Raw genomic sequence first — 23,748 nt, 5'->3', positions numbered from 1 at the left:
GAACCTCGAATTACAACATAATTTTCACTACGTATAAGTTATAGTAATGGTTTTACCAGATGACCAAAGAGATCCGTGACAGAAACGGTTAATAATACTTTACAATAACCAATCAGTAAAAAGATCAAATCCTATTTTTCTCTGCTGACAGGATATTATTACCTGTTGAAGTCTCCTTATAGTTTCTCCAACAAGACAATAGTCCGTGTCCTGACTGACCCACCAGGGATGGACATGAGCATAAAAGGGATGACAGAGAGGATATTAAACCTCACCCTGGAGATCATCTACATTCTGACCGGAGAGGTGAGGGATTCTGGGAATGATGTCACATGACTATTTTTGTGGTGCATTTTTTTTCGCGTTTTCAAAAAAAATATAACATGACTTATCTCTAATAATACAACAGGGACCTGACAGGAGAGGTGAGGGATTCCCGAAATGTATTTCAGGATCTTTAATGGCGTCCCTCTTCATACACAGGGTTGCAATGTAGTTAAGAAGAAATCCGGTGAATGCGTGATTCCTGGTGTTTCAGTAGTATGGAGCAGGACCCAGAGCCCCATTACAGAGCCTCCACCTCACTCACTGATCCATGAGAGAAATAACGAGAAGATCCTGGACCTCACCCACAAGATTATCGAGCTGCTGACTGGAAAGGTGACACTGCCGGGAATGCTGGGACATTATATAATAACACAAGGTATAATGTGTCTGGGTGATGACTGTATCATTGTGTGTCAGGTTCATATAAGATGTCAGGATGTCGCCGTCTATTTCTCCATGGAGGAGTGGCAGTGTAAGGCTGGGTTCACACGACCATGTTACGTCCGTAAAGTACGGAACGTATTTCGGCCGGAAGACCCGGACCGTACACAGTGCAGGGAGCCGGGCTCCTAGCATCATAGTGATGTACGATGCTAGGAGTCCCTGTTCACGCTGCAGTATTGCTCAGGAGGTTCCATCTTCGGTTCCCCAATAAGCCAGGGCCACCTAGAAAGGGTCCAGTGGCCCCTCATAAAAGGGGGGTACTGTAAAGGATCTGCCAGACACAGCTTCTGTGTCGACGCCCGTGGTTAGTCAGTCTGCACCTGCTCCTAAGTCTGGTCGAGTGACCCCTCCTTCTACCAATCAGATTGGGAGGCTGAGGAGTGGGAGAGCCTATCACAGCCTGGCCAGACTGAGCTAGCTCCCGCCCTCTGTCTATTTATACCTTCACTTCCTGCTCCTCAGTGCCTGTGATTCTGTCTGTTTCCTGGCTCTGCTGCTGCTGCTTGTACTTTTGTCCTCTGCTCCATATAGACCCTGGCTTACTCACTACTCTCCTGCCCTGCGTTTGGTACCTCGTACACTCCTGGTTTGACTCGGCTCGTTCACTACTCTTGTTGCTCACGGTGTTGCTGTGGGAAACTGCCCCTTTCCCCTAGCTTCTGTGTACCCTTGTCTGTTTGTCTGTCGTGCACATAGTGAGCGTAGGGACCGTCGCCCAGTTGTACGCCGTCGCCTAGGACGGGCCGTTGCAAGTAGGCAGGGACTGAGTGGCGGGTAGATTAGGGCTCACCTGTCTCCCTACCCCGGCATTACATAATCACAAGCCCATATACCTTTTCTACCCTGGTCCCTGACACAACTATGGATCCCCTTGAGACACTGGCTCAGCAAATGCAGGGCCTCTACCTACAGGTCCAAGCCCTGGCTCAGAGGGGCGACCAGCATGATGCTACGCTGATAGTGCCCCCCGCCTCACCTCTTGAACCCCACCTTAAGTTGCCTGACTGGTTCTCAGGGGACCGGAAGACCTTTTTCTCCTTTCGGGAGAGTTGTAAACTCTATTTTCGTCTAAAGCCCCACTCCTCAGGTTCTGAGAGCCAGCGATTGGGTATAATTATGTTCCGGCTCCAGGACGGACCCCAAGAATGGGCCTTCTCCTTGGCTCCCGGCGCCCCTGAACTTTCCTCTGTTGACCTTTTTTTTCTGCTCTCGGGCTCATATATGACGAGACTGACAGGACTGCCTTTGCCGAGAGTCAGCTGGTGACCTTACGTCAGGGTAAGAGACCCGTTGAGGAGTACTGTTCTGAATTTAGGAAGTGGTGTGTAGCTTCTCGGTGGAATGACCCTGCCTTGAGGTGCCAGTTTAGATTGGGTCTGTCGAACGCCCTGAAAGACCTGTTAGTTAGCTATCCCTCTTCTGACTCTCTAGATCAGGTTATGGCTTTAGCGGTACGTCTTGACCGACGTCTCAGGGAACGACGACTGGAACGTTTTTGTGCCTTCCCCTCTGACCCCCCCATGATGGCTCCCGAGGTTCCGTTGCTTCGTTCTTCCACGGAAAACTCGGATGAACCTATGCAACTCGGGGCCTCCGTGTCTCCCCAACAATGTAGAGAGTTCCGCAGGAAGAATGGTCTCTGCTTCTACTGTGGGGATGACAAGCATCAAGTGAACACCTGTCCTAGGCGTAAGAATAAGCAGCCGGAAAACTTCCGCGCCTAAGTGACCATCGGGGAGGTCACTTGGGCGTACAGGTATTTCCCGTGAATATAGTTACATAGTTTGTACGGTTGAAAAAAGACACATGTCCATCAAGTTCAACTAAGGGATGGGAAAGGGGAAGTAAAAAATTTCTACACATAGGAGCTAATATTTTTTTGTTCTAGGAAATTATCTAAGCCTTTTTTAAAGCCATCTACTGTCCCTGCTGTGACGGCTCCTGCGGTAGGCTATTCCATAAATTCACCGTTCTCACAGTAAAGAAGACTTGTCACCTCTGCAGGGTGAACCTTTCTTTTTCCAGACGGAGGGAGCGCCCCCTTGTTTTTTGAGGGGGTTTTACATGGAACAGGATTTCACCATATTTTTTGTATGTGCCATTCATATATTTATATAAGTTAATCATGTCCCCCCTTAGTCGTCTTTTCTCAAGGCTAAATAGGTTTAATTATTTTAATCTTTCCTCATAACTTAGATTCTCCATGCCCCTTATTAGCTTCGTTGCTCTTCTTTGTATTTTTTCCAACTCCAGGGCATCCTTTCTATGAACTGGAGCCCAGAACTGAACTGCATATTCTAGATGAGGCCTCACTAATGCTTTGTAAAGTGGCAATATTACATCCCTGTCTCGCGAGTCCATGCCTCTTTTGATACACGACAATATTTTGCTGGCCTTTAAAGCAGCTGATTGACACTGCATTCTGTTATTTAGTTTATGATTTACAAGTACACCCAGATCCTTCTCAACAAGTGACTCCCCCAGTGTAGCTCCCCCTAGGACATATGATGCATGCAGGTTGTTCGTACCCAGGTGCATAACTTTACATTTATCTACATTAAACTTCATTTGCCAAGTGGACGCCCAAACACTTAGTTTGTTTAAATCTGCCTGCAATTCACAAACATCTTCCATAGTCTGAACTATATTGCATAGCTTGGTGTCATCTGCAAAAATAGAAATAGTGCTATTAATCCCATCCTCTATATCATTAATAAATAAGTTGAATAATAGTGGTCCCAGCACTGAACCCTGGGGTGTCCACTTATAACCGGGGACCATTCAGAGTAGGAATCATTGACCACAACTCTCTGGATACGGTCCTTGAGCCAATTCTCAATCCAATTACAAACTATATTTTCTAAACCTATAGTCCTTAATTTACCCATTAGATGTCTATGAGGGACAGTGTCAAATGCCTTTGCAAAGTCCAAAAACACTATATCCACAGCGGCCCCTCTGTCTAGGCTTCTGCTTACCTCTTCATAAAAACAAATCAGGTTGGTTTGACAGCTTCTGTCCTTAGTAAAACCGTGCTGGCTGTCACTTATAATACTATTTATTGTCACATAATTCTGTATATAGTCCCTCAATAGCCCCTCAAACATTTTCCCCACAATTGATGTTAAGCTTACTGGTCTATAATTACCCGGCGAAGACCTAGAGCCCTTTTTGAAAATAGGCACCACATTTGCCGTGCGCCAGTCCCTTGGCACTATACCAGTCATGAGAGACTCTCTAAATATTATGAAGAGGGGGGCAGAAATAACTGAACTAAGCTCCTTAAGAACTCTAGGGTGTAACCCATCTGGTCCCGGGGCCTTGTGCACATTTATTTTATTTAATTTAGCTTGGACCATATCTACATTCATCCAATTCAGTATATCAACTGATATATTAACAGCACTGGCAGCGGCTACATCAGCTGCTCCTTCTTCTGTTGTATATACAGAGCGGAAGAACCCATTTAGTAACTCTGCCTTCCCTTGATCCCCTGTGACCAACTCCCCATTACCACTATCTAAGGGTCCTACATGTTCAGACCTTGGCTTTTTTGCATTTATATGCTTGAAGAATTTTTTGGGATTTGTTTTACTATCCTTGGCAACCTGCCTTTCATTTTGTATTTTTGCTGATTTTATTATCTTTTTACAGATTTTATTAAGCTCTTTATATTTTACAAAGGCTGCAGATGTACCCTCAGATTTGTATTTTTTAAATGCCCTTTTTTTGTCATGTATTGCCCTTTTTACAGAAGGTGTAAGCCATGTGGGGTTTAATTTTAGTCGTTTATACTTGTTACCTGTAGGAATAAATTTTGCACTATAATTACCCAAAGTAGATTTGAAAATCTCCCATTTATCATTTGTCCCATTATTTAACAATATGAAACCTAATAAGATCTTGCTTCCCTTTCAGGTCTCTTTTGGTGGTAGGTCTGCTACCGGCAGTGCCTTCGTGGATTCAGGGTCTTCTGCTAATATTATGTCTGTGGAATTTGCTATATCTCTAGCTATGCCATTGATTGATTTGCCTAAACCTGTTCCGGTAGTGGGTATCGACTCCACTCCTCTTGCTAATGGTTATTTTACACAGCATACCCCTGTTTTTGAACTCCTTGTTGGCTCCATGCATTTGGAGCAGTGCTCTGTACTGTTAATGCAGGGATTATCATCCGATTTGGTTTTAGGCCTTCCCTGGTTGCAGATGCATAATCCCACGTTTGACTGGAATACTGGGGATCTTACCAAATGGGGTAATGAATGCTTGACGTCATGTTTTTCTGTTAATTTTATTTCTCTCCCTGAGGAGGTGAACACTCTACCTGAGTTTATTCAGGACTTCGCTGATGTTTTTTCTAAAAAAGCCTCCGAAGTGTTACCTCCTCATAGAGAATACGATTGCGCAATCGATTTGGTACCAGGAGCTAAGCTCCCTAGAGGTAGGATATTTAATCTCTCTTGTCCCAAACTTGAAGCCATGAGAGAGTATATCCAGGAATGCCTGGCCAAGGGTTACATTCGCCCCTCTACTTCTCCGGTAGGTGCTGGCTTCTTCTTCGTAGGGAAGAAGGATGGTGGTCTTAGGCCGTGCGTCGATTACCGAAACTTGAATAAGGTCACTGTAAGGAACCAGTATCCCCTTCCTTTGATTCCTGATCTCTTTAATCAGGTTCAGGGGGCCCAATGGTTCTCTAAGTTTGATCTCCTGGGGGCTTATAACCTTATGCGCATCAAAGAGGGGGATGAGTGGAAGACTGAGTTTAACACTCCCGAAGGTCATTTCGAATACCTCGTCATGCCCTTTGGGTTGTGTAATGCTCCCGCGGTCTTCCAGAATTTCATAAATGAGATCTTAAGAGACTACCTGGGTGTATTTCTTGTAGTGTACCTTGATGACATACTTGTGTTTTCCAAGGACTGGTCCTCCCACATTGAGCAAGTCAGGAATGTGCTCCATGCCCTTCGGGAAACCAAACTGTTTGCTAAAACCGAAAAAATGTGTGTTTGGGGTGCAGGAGATACCATTTTTGGGTCAAATCCTCACTCCTCATGAATTCCGCATGGACCCTGCCAAGGTTCAGACTGTGGCTGAATGGGTCCAACCTGCCTCCCTGAAGGCGTTACAGTGCTTCCTGGGGTTTGCTAATTATTACTGGAGATTTATTGCTAACTTCTCGGTCATCGCTAAGCCTCTTACGGATCTCACTCGCAAAGGTGCTGATCTCCTCCAATGGCCTCCTGAAGCGGTCCATGCTTTTGAGGTCCTTAAGAAGTGCTTTATCTCGGCCCCAGTGCTGATTCAGCCTAACCAAATGGAACCATTCATCGTGGAGGTTGACGCCTCCGAGGTGGGAGTGGGTGCTGTCTTGTCCCAGGGTACCAGGTCCCTCACCCATCTCCGTCCCTGTGCCTACTTCTCCAGGAAGTTCTCACCCACTGAGAGTAACTATGATATTGGCAACTGCGAACTCTTAGCCATTAAATGGGCATTTGAAGAGTGGCGCCACTTCCTGGAGGGGGCTAGGCACCAGGTTACGGTCCTTACTGACCACAAGAATCTGGTTTTCCTAGAATCTGCCCGGAGGCTAAACCCGAGACAAGCTCGATGGGCATTATTTTTTACTATATTCAACTTTTTGGTCACCTATAGGGCTGGGTCTACAAATATTAAAGCTGATGCACTGTCGCGTAGCTTCATGGCCAGCCCTCCTGCGGAGGAAGATCCTGCTTGTGTTTTACCCCCAGGTATAATAATTTCCTCTGTTGATTCTGACTTAGTCTCCGAAATTGCGGCTGATCAAGGTTCAGCTCCTGGGAACCTTCCTGAGAACAAGCTGTTTGTTCCCCTGCAATTCCGGCTAAGGGTACTCAGGGAAAATCATGACTCTGCACTATCTGGCCATCCAGGCATCTTGGTTACCAAGCACCTCATTGCCAGAAACTATTGGTGGCCTGGGTTGCTTAAAAACGTTAAGGCCTACGTCGCCGCTTGTGAAATTTGTGCTACCTCCAAGACTCCCAGGTCCCGACCAGCGGGCTTACTATGTTCTTTGCCCATTCCCCAGAGACCTTGGACCCATATCTCCATGGATTTTATCACCGATCTGCCTCCATCTCAAGGCAAGTCGGTGGTGTGGGTTGTAGTAGACCGCTTCAGTAAGATGTGCCACTTTGTGCCCCTCAAGAAACTACCCAATTCTAAGACGTTAGCTACCTTGTTTGTCAAACACATCCTGCGTCTCCATGGGGTTCCTGTCAATATTGTTTCTGACAGAGGGATACAATTTGTTTCATTGTTTTGGAGAGCCTTCTGTAAAAAGTTGGAGATTGATCTGTCCTTCTCCTCGGCCTTCCATCCTGAAACTAATGGCCAAACCGAGAGGACTAATCAGTCTATAGAACAATATTTAAGGTGTTTTATCTCTGACTGTCAATATGATTGGGTCTCCTTCATTTCCCTCGCTGAATTTTCCCTTAATAACCAGGTCAGTAACTCGTCAAAGGGGTCTCCCCCTTTTTCTGTAATTTTGAGTTGAATCCACGGTTCTCCTCCGTTTCACCTGGTGGTTCCAACAATCCTGAGGTAGATGTCATTCATCTTGAACTGTGCACAGTCTGGGCCCAGGTTCAGAAGAACCTTGAGGCGTCCCAGAGCATACAAAAGACTCAGGCAGATAGAAGACGTTCTGCTAACCCCTTATTTGTGGTCGGGGATCTGGTGTGGCTGTCTTCTAAAAATTTGCGCCTTAAAGTGCCGTCCAAAAAGTTTGCTCCCCGGTATATAGGGTCGTGCAAGGTCATTGAAGTCATTAACCCTGTCTCCTTCCGACTGGAGTTACCCCCGTCTTTTCGAATACACGACGTGTTTCATGCCTCCCTCCTGAAACGCTGCTCCCCGTCCTTGGCTCCCTCGAGGAAACCTTCGGTCCCTGTTCTCACCCCTGAAGGGGTAGAATTCAAGGTGGCCAAGATTGTGGACAGCAGGATGGTCCAAGGCTCTCTCCAGTACCTGGCCATTGGAAAGGACACAGGCCTGAGGAGAGGACTTGGGTACCCGCCCGGGATGTTCACGCTGCAGTATTGCTCAGGAGGTTCCATCTTCGGTTCCCCAATAAGCCAGGGCCACCTAGAAAGGGTCCAGTGTCCCCTCATAAAAGGGGGGGTACTGGAAAGGATCTGCCAGACACAGCTTCTGTGTCGACGCCTGTGGTTAGTCAGTCTGCACCTGCTCCTAAGTCTGGTCGAGTGACCCCTCCTTCTACCAATCAGATTGGGAGGCTGAGGAGTGGGAGAGCCTATCACAGCCTGGCCAGACGGAGCTAGCTCCCGCCCTCTGTCTATTTATACCTTCACTTCCTGCTCCTCAGTGCCTGTGATTCTGTCTGTTTCCTGGCTCTGCTGCTGCTGCTTGTACTTTTGTCCTCTGCTCCATATAGACCCTGGCTTACTGACTACTCTCCTGCTCTGCGTTTGGTACCTTGTACACTCCTGGTTTGACTCGGCTCGTTCACTAGTCTCCTGTTCTGCGTTTGGTGCCTCGTACACTCCTGGTTTGACTCGGCTCATTCACTACTCTTGTTGCTCACGGTGTTGCCGTGGGCAACTGCCCCTTTCCCCTAGCTTCTGTGTACCCTTGTCTGTTTGTCTGTCGTGCACATAGTGAGCGTAGGGACCGTCGCCCAGTTGTACGCCGTCGCCTAGGACGGGCCGTTGCAAGCAAGCAGGGACTGAGTGGCGGGTAGATTAGGGGCTCACCTGTCTGTCTCCCTACCTCGGCATTACAGGGAGTATATAGAAGAACACAAGGATCTGTACAAGGACGTCATGATGGAGGAACACCGGCCCCTCACATCACCGGGTAAGAAGGATCTCTACAAGGACGTCATGATGGAGGACCACCAGAACTGCACATCACTGGGTAAGAAGGATCTCTACAAGGACGTCATGATGGAGGACCACCAAAACCGCACATCACCGGGTAAGAGGGATCTGTACAAGGACGTTATGATGGAGGACCACCGGCCCTTCACATCACCGGGTAAGAAGGATCTCTACAAGGACGTCATGATGGAGGACCACCGGAACCGCACATCACCGTGTAAGAAGGATCTCTACAAGGACATCATGATGGAGGACCACCTGAACCGCACATCACCGGGTAAGAGGAGAGTAATGTAGAGATAATTTTTGAAGGTCTCCTAGATACACCCATCACCTGATCATCACATATAACAATGTATTTGTGTCCACAGATGGATCCAGTAAGAGAAATCCACCAAAAAGATGTCCTAGTCCTCCGTATTCCCAGGATTGTGCAGAGGAGGATCACAATGTCTCGCAGGAGCTTAAGGTAGATGGGGCTTACAAAATACCAAAGTGGATCTAGTCTGTAGACAAGCTGTACCAATCTCTTACTACCTGTTCATTAAATACATCATTGGTTTGTGTTATTTTATATAATAAGTTAGGAGATAATGGGATGATTTGGGGTCAGTAGCTAGGCCTTAAAGAGTCTCTGTCACTACATTATAAGTGCCCTGTCTCCTAATGTGATCAGCGCTGTAATGTAGAGAACAGTGGTTATTTTGAAAAACGATAATGTTTTAGCAAGTTATGAGAAATTTTAGATTTATGCTAATGACTTTCTTAATTCCCAACTGGGCGTTTTTTAACTTTTGACCAAGTGGGCGTTGTGAAGAGGAGTGTATGACGCTGACCAATCAGCATCATGCACTTCTCTCCATTCATGTCCATTTGTACATTAACTTTACTGAAGTGTCTTGAGAGTGAATAGACATCACCTCCAGCCAGGACGCCATGTCTATTCACAATCCCGACACTTCGGTAAAGTTTGTGTGGGACTTACTCACTGCACAGCGTGATCTCGCGAGATCACGCTATGAACGACAGCGCAGTGAGATCACGGTGTGCAGCGATTAAGTTCCACATAAATTTTACCTAAGTGTTAGGATTGTGAATGGACATGGCGTCCTGGCTGGAGGTAACGTATATTTACTGTCAGGACCCTGCAGTAATGTTAATGTGGGAGTATGTGACAGCACAAATGGGCATGAATGGAGAGAAGTGTATGATGCTGATTGGTCAGCGTCATACACTTCTCTGTACAACGCCCAGTTGGTCAAAAGGTAAAAACACGCCCAGTTGTCTATTAAGAAACTAATTAGCATAAATCTAAAATTGCTCATAACTTGCTCAAAAATGATCGTTTTTCAAAATAAAAACCACTGCTGTTCTTTACAATACAGCGCCAATCACATTATGTAGGAGACCGGGCATTTATAAACTGGTGACAGAGACTCTTTAAAAAATATATATATATACTAAGGCATTTGATTAAATTTTTTATTTTGTTGAGTCACTTTTTAATTCATGTGTTGGAATAGGGTGAAGATCTAAATGATATTAAAGTTGAAGTTAAGGAGGAAGATGAAGAGACGTATGTGGTGGGTGATCAGCAGTGTAAGGAGGAGGAGATTCCTGTAAATATCTGCCCAGGTGCGTAATAACCACTGAATACATAGAATAGATATCATCCCTGTTCAGCACGCCCGCTGTGCAGGGAAATACTGAGAAGGAGCAGGAGTGCTTTACAAGTCCAAATTTCTCCAGTTTGTCCTAACTCTGGAATAATTTTACTCTTTCACCAAGTCAATTGCAAAACTTAGACGCCCAGTTGGACTATCTAAAAAAAGCAACGCACTGTCCTAAAGCTAGACTTTGTATTGACAGTTATATTTATGTAAGCTTTCTACTAAGGTCTTGGTGGCCAAGGCATTCGCGTAACATCTAGATTAGGCCCCTGTTCACTGCACTGTCACGGCTATGGGGTATGTGGACCCACTAGGCCGCTCACACCGTAGCGGAGTAGCAGCTGGCCAAAGAACAGTCAATGAAAGTCTTTAGGACAAGATTACCTGGGTAGAAGATGCACAGATGACACTTGGCACAGAGGACCAACTTTACTTCAACACTAGACTTTGCACTGGAACAAACACAATTACGGGATACAGGAACACAGGATATAACTAAGGTACCGTTTGCAATAACAAAGATGGGAGGACACAGCAACACTCAGGCAAGGAGGAAGAGGGCAGAATCCTGTTTATAGCTCTTGGTATGCTGGGATAGGATGGGGGTGATTCTCCTGGTGCGCGCACTGGCCCTACTCACAGCAGCAGCAGAGCACAGTATTGTGTGGAGTCTCCGGAAAGAGCTCACAGGCCTGCGGCCGTTGGCGGGTAAGTAATGACGGCGGTCCGCGACCATTACATTCACACTGCATTTAGTGACCTTTTGACCTAGACGCCGGGAAATGCTTCCGAAGTATACGTTTGTGGCGAAACCGGGTCAGTGGGGGTCGGTTTACGCCAAGAGAATGTGGGCGATAGATTCAGGCGACACAGATTAACAGGGGACAAGCCACAGCGGCGCGTTTATTAACAGGGACAGACACACACAGAAACAATGCACCGCTGCTTCTCCCCTCTGGGCTGGATGGGACAGGCTACCTCACTATGGGGTCTCTCCACTGTACCTTTCATCCTTTGGGGTGTCTCCAGATCCTCCTTAGTTAGATGGGACTCCAGCACTTGTCCTCTATTACTGTCCCTAGGTCAGGTACCATCTCTGAGGTAGACATCCCCTGCCTGCAGCTCACACTGCTATCTCATCCTCTCCTGGGCAGCAACTAACTGAGAGCTCACACAGCACCACTATATCCCTCACTCACCCCTCCCTCAGGAAACAGGCCATGTGCATCCTGCTCTTGCCCCCTCCTTTTTCTTATTTACATTAGACAAGTTCCCGCTCTCAGCCTGTGACTCATTCTCCTTCAGTGTAAGATTAACCCTAGAGGGGGAGGACAGTGAAGCAGCACTGAATACAATACAATACAAATCAACTGGTTATCAAACATAACGTAATGCAGTTTGAGGGGACATATCCCCATCTAGCACCGGGCGCCATCTAAGCTATGGCACCCGGATGGCGGGAGTGCGACGGTTTGCGGCAGGCTTAACCTGTATTTGGGTACAATGCCTGTAACCGTCACCCGTTCCGCCACAGACCTCCCCCAGCTTAGATCCAGAATCAGTCCTGCTGACCCTCTGTCGGGTAAGTGATGAGATCTGGGCCCGGTGCTGTCAGTCTCCGCCCATCAGTGTCCTGCTGCCGAGAGAGTCCATCAGCATTTCCGTGGTCCCGGCCCTTTTTATGAGAGATGGTAAAGTTATAGGATTGTAAGGCCAGGCTCCACCGTAGTAAACGCCCATTGTCCCCGGCGGTTCGGTTCAACCAACTGAGAGGACTGTGGTCTGTGACTATTGTGAACTCCCTCCCATAAACGTAGGGCTGGAGCTTCTTTAGAGCCCACACGACAGCCAGGCACTCCTTCTCAATGGTTGCGTATGCCCTCTCTCGGTCCAGCAACTTCCGGGAGAGGTACGCGACCGGGTGTTCGTGGCCCGCCTGGTCCACTTGGCTCAGTACCGCTCCCAGCCCGACGTCTGAGGCATCGGTTTGGACTATGAACCGCCGGTGGAAGTCAGGGGCAGCCAGGACAGGGGAGGTGGAGAGGGCAGTCTTAAGGCTCACGAAGGCCGCCTCACAGTCAGGGGACCAGGGCATCAGTCGACTGAACCTTTTGGACGTCAAGTCGGTCAAGGGCTTGGCCAGGGTACTATACTGCGGGATGAATTTTCGGTAGTACCCTGTGACTCCCAGAAAGGCCCTAACCTGCTTCTGGTTGGCCGGCCGGGGCCAATGGAGAATGGCCTCCACCTTGGCCAGCTCGGGGCAGATTTGTCCGCTGCCCACTCGGTGCCCCAGGTAGGCTGCTTGAGCGGCACCTTGCGTGGGGCCCACGCCACCCGTTGGCAGACAGGGCACGAAGCTCGGTACCGCCGCACGTCCTCAGTCAGCCCTGGCCAAAAGAAAGCCTTCGAGAGCCGGGCCCTGGTGGACCTGGTCCCAGTGTGACCCGCCGTGGGTATATCGTGGGCCAGGGCTAACAGTCGTGCACGGTAGGCTTGGGGGACAAGCAGCTGTTTGGAGGCGGTCCAGGGCGACGCGGGCTTGGTCGGGGATTCGACCCGGTACAACAGCCCGTTGTCCCACTGGAACCCTGCCTGGGCCCCTCCACTGGGTGGTCGATCGGCCAGGCTACGGGCAGAGGACAGGGAAGGATCCTTATGCTGGGCCTCCCTAAAAGAGACCCTATCCACCTCCCCCAGGTCTGTCGGGGGGTTCGTCAGGTCGGTCAGTTGTGAGGCGTCAGGGGCTTGGGTACTTACCACCGGCGGTTCGGGGGCGGGGCTTCCGGGAGAGGAGCCTCGGTGGTTACACGGGTCGGTGGTTGAGGCCGGTAAAGGTTCTACCGGGCTTGGCTGCGGGTCACAGCCCCAGCGAACTGACTTGTGAGACCGTTCCCAAGGTCGTTCCCCAATAAGACATCGGCGGGGAGATCCGGCATGAGCCCGACTTCGACCTCCCCTTTTCCGGGGCCCCAGTCCAGGTAGGCTCTGGCGCGGGGAATGGACCGCTGCTGTCCGTCCGCCAGGGCAATCCGGGCTAATCGCTGGGGAAGAACCTTAGACTGGGGAACCAGGTCCACTCTTACCAGGGTGAGGGATGCCCCCGAGTCACGGAGTCCTTGGACGGTGCGGCGTCCCAGCACCACGGGCTGTCGGTGGCCCTGCATGTTGGCAGGGACCTGGTTCGTCACGAGGCTCGCAAGCTCTACGTGGTAGACCACCTCCTCCACCTCTGGTGCATCTAGGAGGTGGTCACACTCATCGGGGTCGCCCGCCTCCGGGCAAAAGGCAACCGGGGTTGGGGTTGGTCTGGGAAAGGGCACCGTTGATTGGGCCAGGGGGCAGTCCCGTCGGATGTGCCCCGGCTGGTGGCACCCATAACACTGGCGGGAGTCCGTAGGGCCGCGGACCCTTGGAGGGATCGGGGCGGCCGTAGGCTGCGGCTGGGGTCTCATCGAAGTTGACCGGGGTGGTTCCGCTATTTTGGTAGGGGCTCGGAGCTCTCGGCGTTGGTCCTGGCGCGGAAGGCTTCTCCACTGATGTCGGTGGGCCAAGAACTCGTCGGCCAGGGTGGCGGCATCTTCAGGGGTGCTGGGGTGGCGGTCCGCGACCCAGGCACGAACGGGGACCTCCATCCTGGAGAGGAGTTGCTCCAAAATGACGAGGTCCTCCAGGGCCTCCCGACTGAAAGCCTTCTTCCCCTCGGCCCACCTGGAGCAGCTTAAGCGGAGCTGGGCTGCCAGTTCCACATGGGTACCCTGGCCGGCGAGCGTCAAATTACGGAACCGCTCTCTGTAAGTCTCTGGGGTGATCGCATACCTCTTCAGCAGGGCGTCCCGGAGGCAACCGTAGTCCCGTCCGTCCTCTGGACCTAGGCTCCGGTAGACTTCAAGGGCCCTCCCTTGCAGGCTGGGCCCCACGTAGCGAGCCCATTCGGTGGTGGGGATGTCATGCACCTGTAGCTGTGTCTCCAGCATGGTTAGGTGCGCATCGATATCCGTGGACGAAGGATCCAACTTGGGGAGGTCGTTGTATCGTAGTTGGGGTCTTCGGGGCCCGGCAGGGATTGGGGTTGTTGGTTCTGGGGGTGCCACTGCACGGGCCATGGCCCCAACGATGATCAGGTGCTCGGCCTCGGAGCTTTGAGGCCCCAGAGCGGTCAGCAGATCCCACATCCGCAGGGCCTGGGTGTCCGAGATGGCGCTACGGCCGGTTCCCTGGCGACTGGCCGGTTCTTTGGGGCAGTAGTCAACGTCACCCTCGGCCATCTCTCCCATCTCGGCCGGGTTCGCCAGGTCCCAGGCTTGGAGCTTCTCAATCAGCCGATCCTTGATGTCGCGGGACGAGAAGGCAATACGCCGGAACCGGCACAGCTCTTGGAGTGTAATTCGGAGGTAGCTGCCATAGGGGCAGCCTCTGCTCCGCCGGGAGGATCCATAGAGTCAGGCTCCATGACTGGGGATTTAGGTGCCTGTGGTCCCCCTGTACTGCAGCACGTGTGGCAGTCCGCCCTTGAGGTCCCCTGCCGCTTCCCCTAGAACGGGCTGAATCTATCCCACCGCTGCCACCAAATGTGGCGAAACCGGGTCGGTTTACGCCAAGAGAATGTGGGCGATAGATTCAGGCGACACAGATTAACAGGGGACAAGCCACAGCGGCGCGTTTATTAACAGGGACAGACACACACAGAAACAATGCACCGCTGCTTCTCCCCTCTGGGCTGGATGGGACAGGCTACCTCACTATGGGGTCTCTCCACTGTACCTTTCATCCTTTGGGGTGTCTCCAGATCCTCCTTAGTTAGATGGGACTCCAGCACTTGTCCTCTATTACTGTCCCTAGGTCAGGTACATCTCTGAGGTAGACAGCCCCTGCCTGCAGCTCACACTGCTATCTCATCCTCTCCTGGGCAGCAACTAACTGAGAGCTCACACAGCACCACTATATCCCTCCCTCACTCACCCCTCCCTCAGGAAACAGGCCATGTGCATCCTGCTCTTGCCCCTTCCTTTTTCTTATTTACATTAGACAAGTTCCCGCTCTCAGCCTGTGACTCATTCTCCTTCAGTGTAAGATTAACCCTAGAGGGGGAGGACAGTGAAGCAGCACTGAATACAATACAATACAAATCAACTGGTTATCAAACATAACATAATGCAGTTTGAGGGGACATATCCCCATCTAGCACCGGGCGCCATCTAAGCTATGGCACCCGGATGGCGGGAGTGCGACGGTTTGCGGCAGGCTTAACCTGTATTTGGGTACAATGCCTGTAACCGTCACCCGTTCCGCCACAATGTTAAACATATACGTCATTAAAGGGGTTCTCTCACGAGGGACATTTATGACATATCCACAGGATGTCATAAATGTCAGATAGATGCGGGTCCCACCTCTGGCTCCCAGATCTATCTCTAGAACGGGGCTCCCTAAACCCTGTTCTACCTCTTTGTGTTTCAGCAGATTTCCGACCATGAAGGAGAAAACAACATAACTTGCTGAGCTACGCTGTTCCTGTAAGCCCAATAGAACTGAATAGTAGTTACGGAAACAGCGTAGCTCGCATGTTACGCACAAAAAGCTAGAACGGGGTTTAGGAGGCTCCATTCTGGAAGTAGGTGCAGGTCCCAGAGGTGGGACCTGCATCTATCTGACATTGATGACATATCCTGTGGATATGTCATCAATGACCCTCGTGGGAAAACCCCTTTAAAATCTTTTGAAGACCCATGACGTGTGCATGTGTCGGATGCCATACAGTGACATCCGTCACCCATAGGTTACTATATTAAAAAATGTATAAGTTTAACGTCTATGATTTTTACTGGGAGCCTCGTGTGCATGGAGCATAATTGTTAAAAAAAAAATTTATGTCGCTGTATTCTGAGAGCCATAAGGCCTTAAAACTGTATAAAAGAAAAACGCCACAAAAAGCGCCCAAAAATGTAGCAATACGCTGTGGGTGAATGCAGCCTAAGTTTTTTATTTTTCTGTCGGTGGAGCGGAGTGAGGCTTGTTTTTTTCGAGGCGAGCTGTAGTTTTTACTGGTACCATGTTAAACACTTTTTGTTCCATTTTTTGGGGGGAAGCGAGGTGACCAGAAAAATGCAATGATTTTGTCAAGTTTTTTTTTCCTTGCTTGCATTCTGGGCCCTAATGTCCAAGCCATTTTTTACATTTTTCCATTGTCACATTCGAAGAGCTCTAACTTTTTTATTTTTGCGTCGGCATAGCTGTATAAGGTCTTGTTTTTTGCAGGACGACTTGCCGTTTTTATTGGTACCATTTAAGAGTAGATGCGACTTTTTGATCACTTTTTATCACATTTTTTTAAAGTCAGGAGTAACAGAAAACAGCAATTTTTCCATTGTTTTTTATTTTATTTTTTACGGCGTTCACAATGCGAGTTAAATAATGTAACAGCTTTATAGTCGGGGTCGTTACGGACGCGGCGATACCAAATATGTGTAACTTTTTTGCTTTATTGTAGTTTTTCTTAATAGTAAAGCATTTTGTAAGGGGAAAAAGTGGGTTTTTCATTTTTTTTTAAATTAACTTTATTAAACTTTTTTTTACTTTTTTACTAGTCCCACTAGGGGACTTCACTATCCTCCGATCGCTATTATAATACACTGCAATACTTTTGTATTGCAGTGTATTACTGCCTGTCCATTTAAAACGGACAGGCATCTGCTAGGTCATGCCTGCGGCATGACCTAGCAGGCATTCACCACAGGCAGACCTGGGGGCCTTTATTAGACCCCCGGTTGCCATAGAAGACACAGACACTTGGCGATTTTATCGCCGGGTGTCGGTGGGATGAGAGGGAGCTCCCTCCCTCTCTCCAAAACCACTCAGATGCGGTGCACGCTATTGTGTACCGCATCTGAAGGGTTCAACGGATGAGATCGATACTAATATCGATCTCACCCGGCAGAGCAGAGACGCCCCCAGCCCTCAGCTGCCTCTGGCAGCTGAGAGCAGGGAGATTTGACGGCTCCCTGCTCTGTTCACTTTATTCTACAGCAGCGCCGTGGAATAGCGGCGCTGTAGAATAAAGCCCATTAATGACCGCCGTGAAAAGGCTAATCGGCGGTCATTAAGGGGTTAAACCTCCTTTTAAAGGTTAACTAAACGTTCAACAAACTTCTGACATGTGAAAAAATTTGGGGTGCGAGCACTGAGACCCCCACCGATCGATAAAACGTAGCCGCAGAAGCTCTCATGTCAGCACTGAGCCGCTTGCTTTCTATTCGGCTTTTCTCGGAAAGCCGAGCAGTTGATGTACGGACTCAATAGAAAGTCTATGAGTCCGTACTCCGATACATCGGCTTTCCGAGAAAAGCCGACCAGAAACGAAACGGCTCAGCGCTCACATGAGCGCTTTTGCTGCTTCGTTTTATCGATCGGTGGGGGTCTCAGTGCTCGGACCCCCACCGAGCAAAACTTCTGACCTTTTACTATGACATGTCAGAAGTTTGTGGAACGTTTAGTTACCCTTTAAGCCTTGTCTCAAAAACCGGAAGGATATACAGTATTGTGTATAAAACCATTGGGGACGACGAAACTATGATAACAGCAACAAATATACACATAATGGCAGGACTGGAGAGGATGTCCTGGGTAATTATAGTAAACTATATATTGTATCATTACACATTGTATCTGTATTCGTAAGGATGGAGCAGCACATGGAAGAGTCTACGGAAAACTATGAGGGTCAAAAAGAGCCTTTACAATGGAAGGTATAGACCATTTTCAAGATGTAATATTATGGTTAGCCACCAGGAGTGGTATTAAGTTCCGCTAATGGCCCCGTATAGACCATTTACAGGTTGTAGGGATTTTACTTGACTACAGGATGTCACTGTTCTATTTTCTTTCTTTGTTACATGATAGTCTCTAATATTTCATTCATTCCTGATGGTCGTAGCTTCAACCATGTCTGGATTGGGCTCAGGGGGTGATTACATATCCAACTGCTCCTTTTGTAGAAAAAAAAAGCCTACCCTCTCCTAAATGTGACAATTGGAGAACACATATCCACTCCGATTGGTAACGGAGGGTGAAAACATAAAGAAAAGTTCCTGTATCACCTGCTGGGGCCACTGGAAGGCTGTGCAGGCGGAGAACTTAGCGTAACAGGCTGATTTTTATTCTGCGGTTGTGATACAAGAGCTTAAATTCCTATTACACGGCCCGATCTGGACCATGAAAAGAAGCGCCGATCAATAATGTAGCTTGGTGCTGGTTTGCTCCTTTCACGAGTAGAAACAATCGGTTGTGTATGGGGAGAAGCGCTCGTTACTCCGATCGTTCGTCCCTATAGATTTCTATCATGTGCTGCCAACAACGATAATATTTACTGCTGCATAAACAAGCAGATCGTACATCGGCTGATCATTGTACGGTTCACACGGGGCAATGGTCGGGAACAATTGTTGATATGAGCGCTCGATTGCTCGATCATTGGCCCATGTGAAAGGGCTTTTTTCTTCATTATAATCCTTTGTTACCAAACAGGGAGGATATGTGATGATTTTGCAAAAATATTTTTAGGAGGACTTCTGCATTTGGCTCTGACTTTTAGCCATACATGGGAATTTTTATCGATTTTATTTTTATAAAACGACTTTGATGAAAAATTGTATGAAATCACCCATGAGTGTGGAGCGCTGGGTGGCATTTTCACAATGTGGCAGATTTCTACATTTGGAAAATGTATGGGTATGAGGGTATATGATTTTTTTAATTATTATTATTTTATATCTCAGGTTTTATTTGTGTTGTCTGTCAAAATTGTGAAAATTGACCCGGCAGTAAAACGGAACGACATATAACAGTCATATCCTTGGTAGTGAATAGGTTAACTGCATATGTCCTGTTTTGTGTTTTGCATTACAAATGGGGACAGAAACTTATAGATAACTGTTATGCCGTTATAGTGTTTAGACCGAATATATTTTTTTCTCAACAGACGATTGCAGCAAAGGAAATCTTTCATTGCCAGATTCCGAATTGGAAGAAAAATATTACAGACCATATTCTCCAGGAGAAAACCCAAACACCCAAACGATTTATCGAGGAAATCACAACCGAGATATGTTGTCTAATCCTTTTAACCAAGATCAACTTTCTCCACATAGATCGGATATAATTACCGAACACGGAGGGTGTGAATTATTTCCTTGTTCAGAGTGCGGGAAATGTTTTACACAGGAAGCACATCTTCTTAATCATGAGAAGACACACACAGGAGTCAATGAGCCTCCATCTTCCGAATGTAGGAAATGTCTTACCCAGAACGGTGGTCTATGTAGTCATCTGATGATTCCTAAAGGCAAGAAGAAGTTTTCATGTTCACAGTGTGGGAAGTTTTTCGCCTGGAAATCATCCCTTGTCTATCATCAGAGAAGTCACACAGGGGTGAAGCCTTTTTCATGTTCAGAACGTGGGAAATGTTTTACCCATAAAACAGATCTTGTTCACCATCAGAGAACTCACACAGGGGAGAGGCCGTTTTCATGCGCCGAATGTGGAAAATGTTTTATCTATAAATCGGTTCTTCGTGAACATCAGAGAATTCTCACCGGGGAGAAATCATTTTCTTGTTTGGAATGTGGGAAATGTTTTATTACGAAATCAGTTCTTGTTAAGCATCAGAGAATTCACACGGGGGAGAAGCCATACTCCTGTTCACAATGTGGAAAATCTTTTACCATGAAATCAAATCTTGCTGGACATCAGAAAATTCACACGGGGGAGAAGCCGTTTTTATGTTCGGAATGTGGGAAATGTTTTTCCAATAAATCAAATCTTGTTAAACATCAGAGGTTTCACACGGGGGAGAAACCATTTTCCTGTTTGGAATGTGGAAGATGTTTTGCCGATAAGTCAAGTCTTATTTCACATCAAAGGAGTCACACGGGGGAGAGGCCGTTTCCATGTTCGGAATGTGGGAAATCCTTTACCAAGAAATCAGATCTTGTTAAACATCAGAGATTACATACGGACTGCAGGCAATTTTCTTGTTCGGACTGCGGGACAATCTTTACAGGGAAAACAGATTTTGTTAAACACCAGAGTACTCACACAAGGGAGAGACTATTTCCATGTTCCGAATGTGGCAAATGTTTCACCCGAAAATCAAACCTTGTCCATCATCAGAGAAGTCACACAGGGGTGAAGCCTTTTTCATGTTCAGAATGTGGGAAATGTTTTACCCATAAATCAGTTCTTGTTCACCATCAGAGAGGTCACACAGGGGAGAGGCCATCTTCATGCGCCGAATGTGGAAAATGTTTTATCCATAAATCAGATCTTGGTAACCATCAGAGAATTCACACCGGGGAGAAACCATTTTCTTGTTTGGACTGTGGGAAATGTTTTACCCAGAAATCAGTTCTTGTTCAGCATCAGAGAATTCACACGGGGGAGAAGCCATACTCCTGTTCAGAATGTGGCAAATCTTTTACCATGAAATCAAGTCTTGCTGGACATCAGAAAATTCACACGGGGGAGAAGCCGTTTTTATGTTCGGAATGTGGGAAATGTTTTTCCAATAAATCAGATCTTGTTAAACATCAGAGGTTTCACACGGGGGAGAAACCATTTTCCTGTTTGGAATGTGGAAGATGTTTTGCCGATAAGTCAAGTCTTATTTCACATCAAAGGAGTCACACGGGGGAGAGGCCGTTTCCATGTTCGGAATGTGGGAAATCCTTTACCAAGAAATCAATTCTTGTTAAACATCAGAGATTACATACGGACTGCAGGCAATTTTCTTGTTCGGACTGCGGGACAATCTTTACAGGGAAAACAGATTTTGTTAAACACCAGAGTACTCACACAAGGGAGAGACTATTTCCATGTTCCGAATGTGGCAAATGTTTCACCCGAAAATCAGTCCTTGTAGAACATCAGAAAATTCACACAGGGGAGAGGCCGTTTTCATGCGCCGAATGTGGAAAATGTTTTATCCAAAAATCAAATCTTGGTGACCATCAGAGAATTCACACCGGGGAGAAACCATTTTCTTGTTTGGAATGTGGGAAATGTGTTAATACGAAATCAAGTTTAGCTCGACATCAGAAAATTCACACGGGGGAGAAGCCATTTTCGTGTTCAGTTTGCGGGTACTGTTTTACCCTGAAATCCTATCTTATTAGACATCAGAGAATTCACACAGGGGAGAAACCATTTTCATGTTCCGAATGTGGCAAAGAATTCACAGAGAAAGCAGGTCTCGTTGTACATCTAAAGGTTCACACGGGGGAGAAGCCGTTTACAAGTTCAGATTTTGAGAAATGCTTTACCGAGAAACCAGATCTAATTGACCATCAAGAAATTCGGATAGAGGAGAAGCCGTTTTTTGACCACATTGTGGGGGATATAAGTGCAGATCAGGTCTTTTTCCCACCCCAGATCTTTAACCGTGCAGACTGTTGACATCTCTGTTGACTCATATTGTTCCAGCAGTGGATTTTTTTTTCTTTTCTTTTTGTATTACATTTATGAAGATGTTTCGGATGAACCTTGGATGATGCTTCGATTATGTAATCATGTCATGCAAGATATAATTTAAAAATGAATCTGAAACTATGAGGCGGAATGGAGATAACCATGTCAATTTTTGTACATAAAGGAATGTTGTTGGTACACTGAATGTGAATCTGTAATTGTGTATGATCATCTACTCACAATATAAAACAGCTGTAGAAGAAGACAAGGTATATACATAATAGGGGAATTAGGGTACGTCTACACGCAGTAGAAAATCATACATCTGTATGTAGTTGTTTTTGCAGCATGCGCATGGATATACGAATGGGACAGTCGCAGAAATCTCTGCAACAAATCCGCCACGTGTACACATACTTTTATATATTTTGGGTCGAGTTGTTTTAACTTTCTGGCTATGGTGTGATCAAATGATCCTTGACGTGATTTATGATTGGAAGTGTAATGGCTATGAACCTATAAAAGAACATTGCAGGATACCTTCAATTCTACTACCACGGTTGAGCTTCTAACCTAGTGATCAGAAGTGGTCTGAGACAACGGATCCTTGATCGGCCCAAGTTTGCTCCTTTTACAAGGAGCTATGTATGGGAGCGATCACTCATCTTTATATATTTCTATCATGTCCGGGGCACGTTTCCCTGTTTACACAAGGAGATTTGCTGTCGACAACAATAATATTTTTGGCTGCATAAATAATACAATCAGTCGAGGAGCGAGCGTTTGCTTATACATGGGCTGATCGAAACAGAGCAATCATCGGGAAGGAGTGTTCTGTGTAAAAGGGCCTAAACGTGGCAGATTTGTTGCAGAAAATTTGGCAACACATCTTCGTGTGAATTTACCGAAATTATCATTCCATGGACATGAGAACAAACGCTTAGGCCCCATGTACACAAGCGTGTTCAATCCGTGATATATGGTCCGCATGTCGGCCGCATTTCCCAGACCGAGCACGGTGCAGGGAGCCGGGCTCCTAGCATCATAGCTATGTACGATGCCAGAAGTCCAGCCTCCCCGCGAAACTACTGATTACAGTACTGGACAGTTTTCCCGCAGCGAGGCAGGGACTCCGAGTGTCATAGATAACTATGATGCGAGGAACCCGGCTCCCTGCACTGTGTTCGGTCCGGGTAACGACATACGGACCGTATATCATGGACCGAACTCGGTCGTGTGCATGGGGCCTTAAAGAGGCTCTGTAACCAGATTCTCAAATCCCTATCTCCTATTGCTTGTGATCGGCGCTGCAATGTAGATAACAGTAACGTTTTTTTTTTAAAACGTTAATTTTTGGCCAAGTTATGAGCTATTTTATATATATATATGCAAATGAGCTTTGAAATGGACAACTGGGCGTTTTTTTTTCGTTATGTCCAACTGGGCGTGTATTGTGTTTTTAACTGGGCGTGTTCACGTGTATGACGCTGACCAATCAGTGACCAGTCAGCGTCATACACTCCTCTCCATTCATTTACACAGCAGCGATCTGCAGCCACATACATAGAGATTAACGTTAATCAAGTGTCCTGATAATGAATACACATGAACTCCAGCCTGGACGTCATGTGTATTCAGAATCCTGACACTTCTAACTCTTTTCTTTGAGATTTCCAGCAAGGGAAACGAAATCTCGTTTACCTCCGTAATCTCGCGAGATTACGCGTGGCTTGCGGGAATCTCACAGAAAAGATTCAGAAGTGTCAGGATTCTGAATACACATGACGTCCAGGCTGGATTTCATGTGTATTCATTATCAGGACACTTGTGTATGTGGCTGCACATCGTTCTAGTAAGAACACTATGTGCTGTGTAAATGATTGGAGAGGAGTGTATGATGCTGACTGGTCACTGATTGGTCAGCGTCATACACGTAAACACGCCCAGTTAAAAACACAATACAC

The 23,748-nt window shown here is 47.3% G+C and overlaps 1 protein-coding gene across 1 annotated transcript; it reads left to right on the top strand.

Moving 5' to 3' along the window:
* The first annotated feature begins 631 nt into the window (after positions 1-631).
* Positions 632-21,941, top strand: LOC142699988 (uncharacterized). The gene is made up of 5 exons (XM_075848084.1): positions 632-703; positions 8,558-8,931; positions 9,026-9,123; positions 10,178-10,289; positions 19,302-21,941. Exons 2-5 carry the CDS (start codon positions 8,598-8,600, stop codon positions 21,770-21,772), a joined length of 3,015 nt encoding a protein of 1,004 aa, XP_075704199.1. The 5' UTR covers positions 632-703; positions 8,558-8,597; the 3' UTR covers positions 21,773-21,941.
* The last annotated feature ends 1,807 nt before the right edge of the window (positions 21,942-23,748 follow it).

The sequence above is a fragment of the Rhinoderma darwinii genome, unplaced genomic scaffold, assembly GCF_050947455.1.
Source record: "Rhinoderma darwinii isolate aRhiDar2 unplaced genomic scaffold, aRhiDar2.hap1 Scaffold_1728, whole genome shotgun sequence".
NCBI lineage: Eukaryota > Metazoa > Chordata > Amphibia > Anura > Rhinodermatidae > Rhinoderma > Rhinoderma darwinii.
Note: the sequence above shows the minus strand (reverse complement) of the source record. Positions and strands in the feature narration are given on the sequence as shown.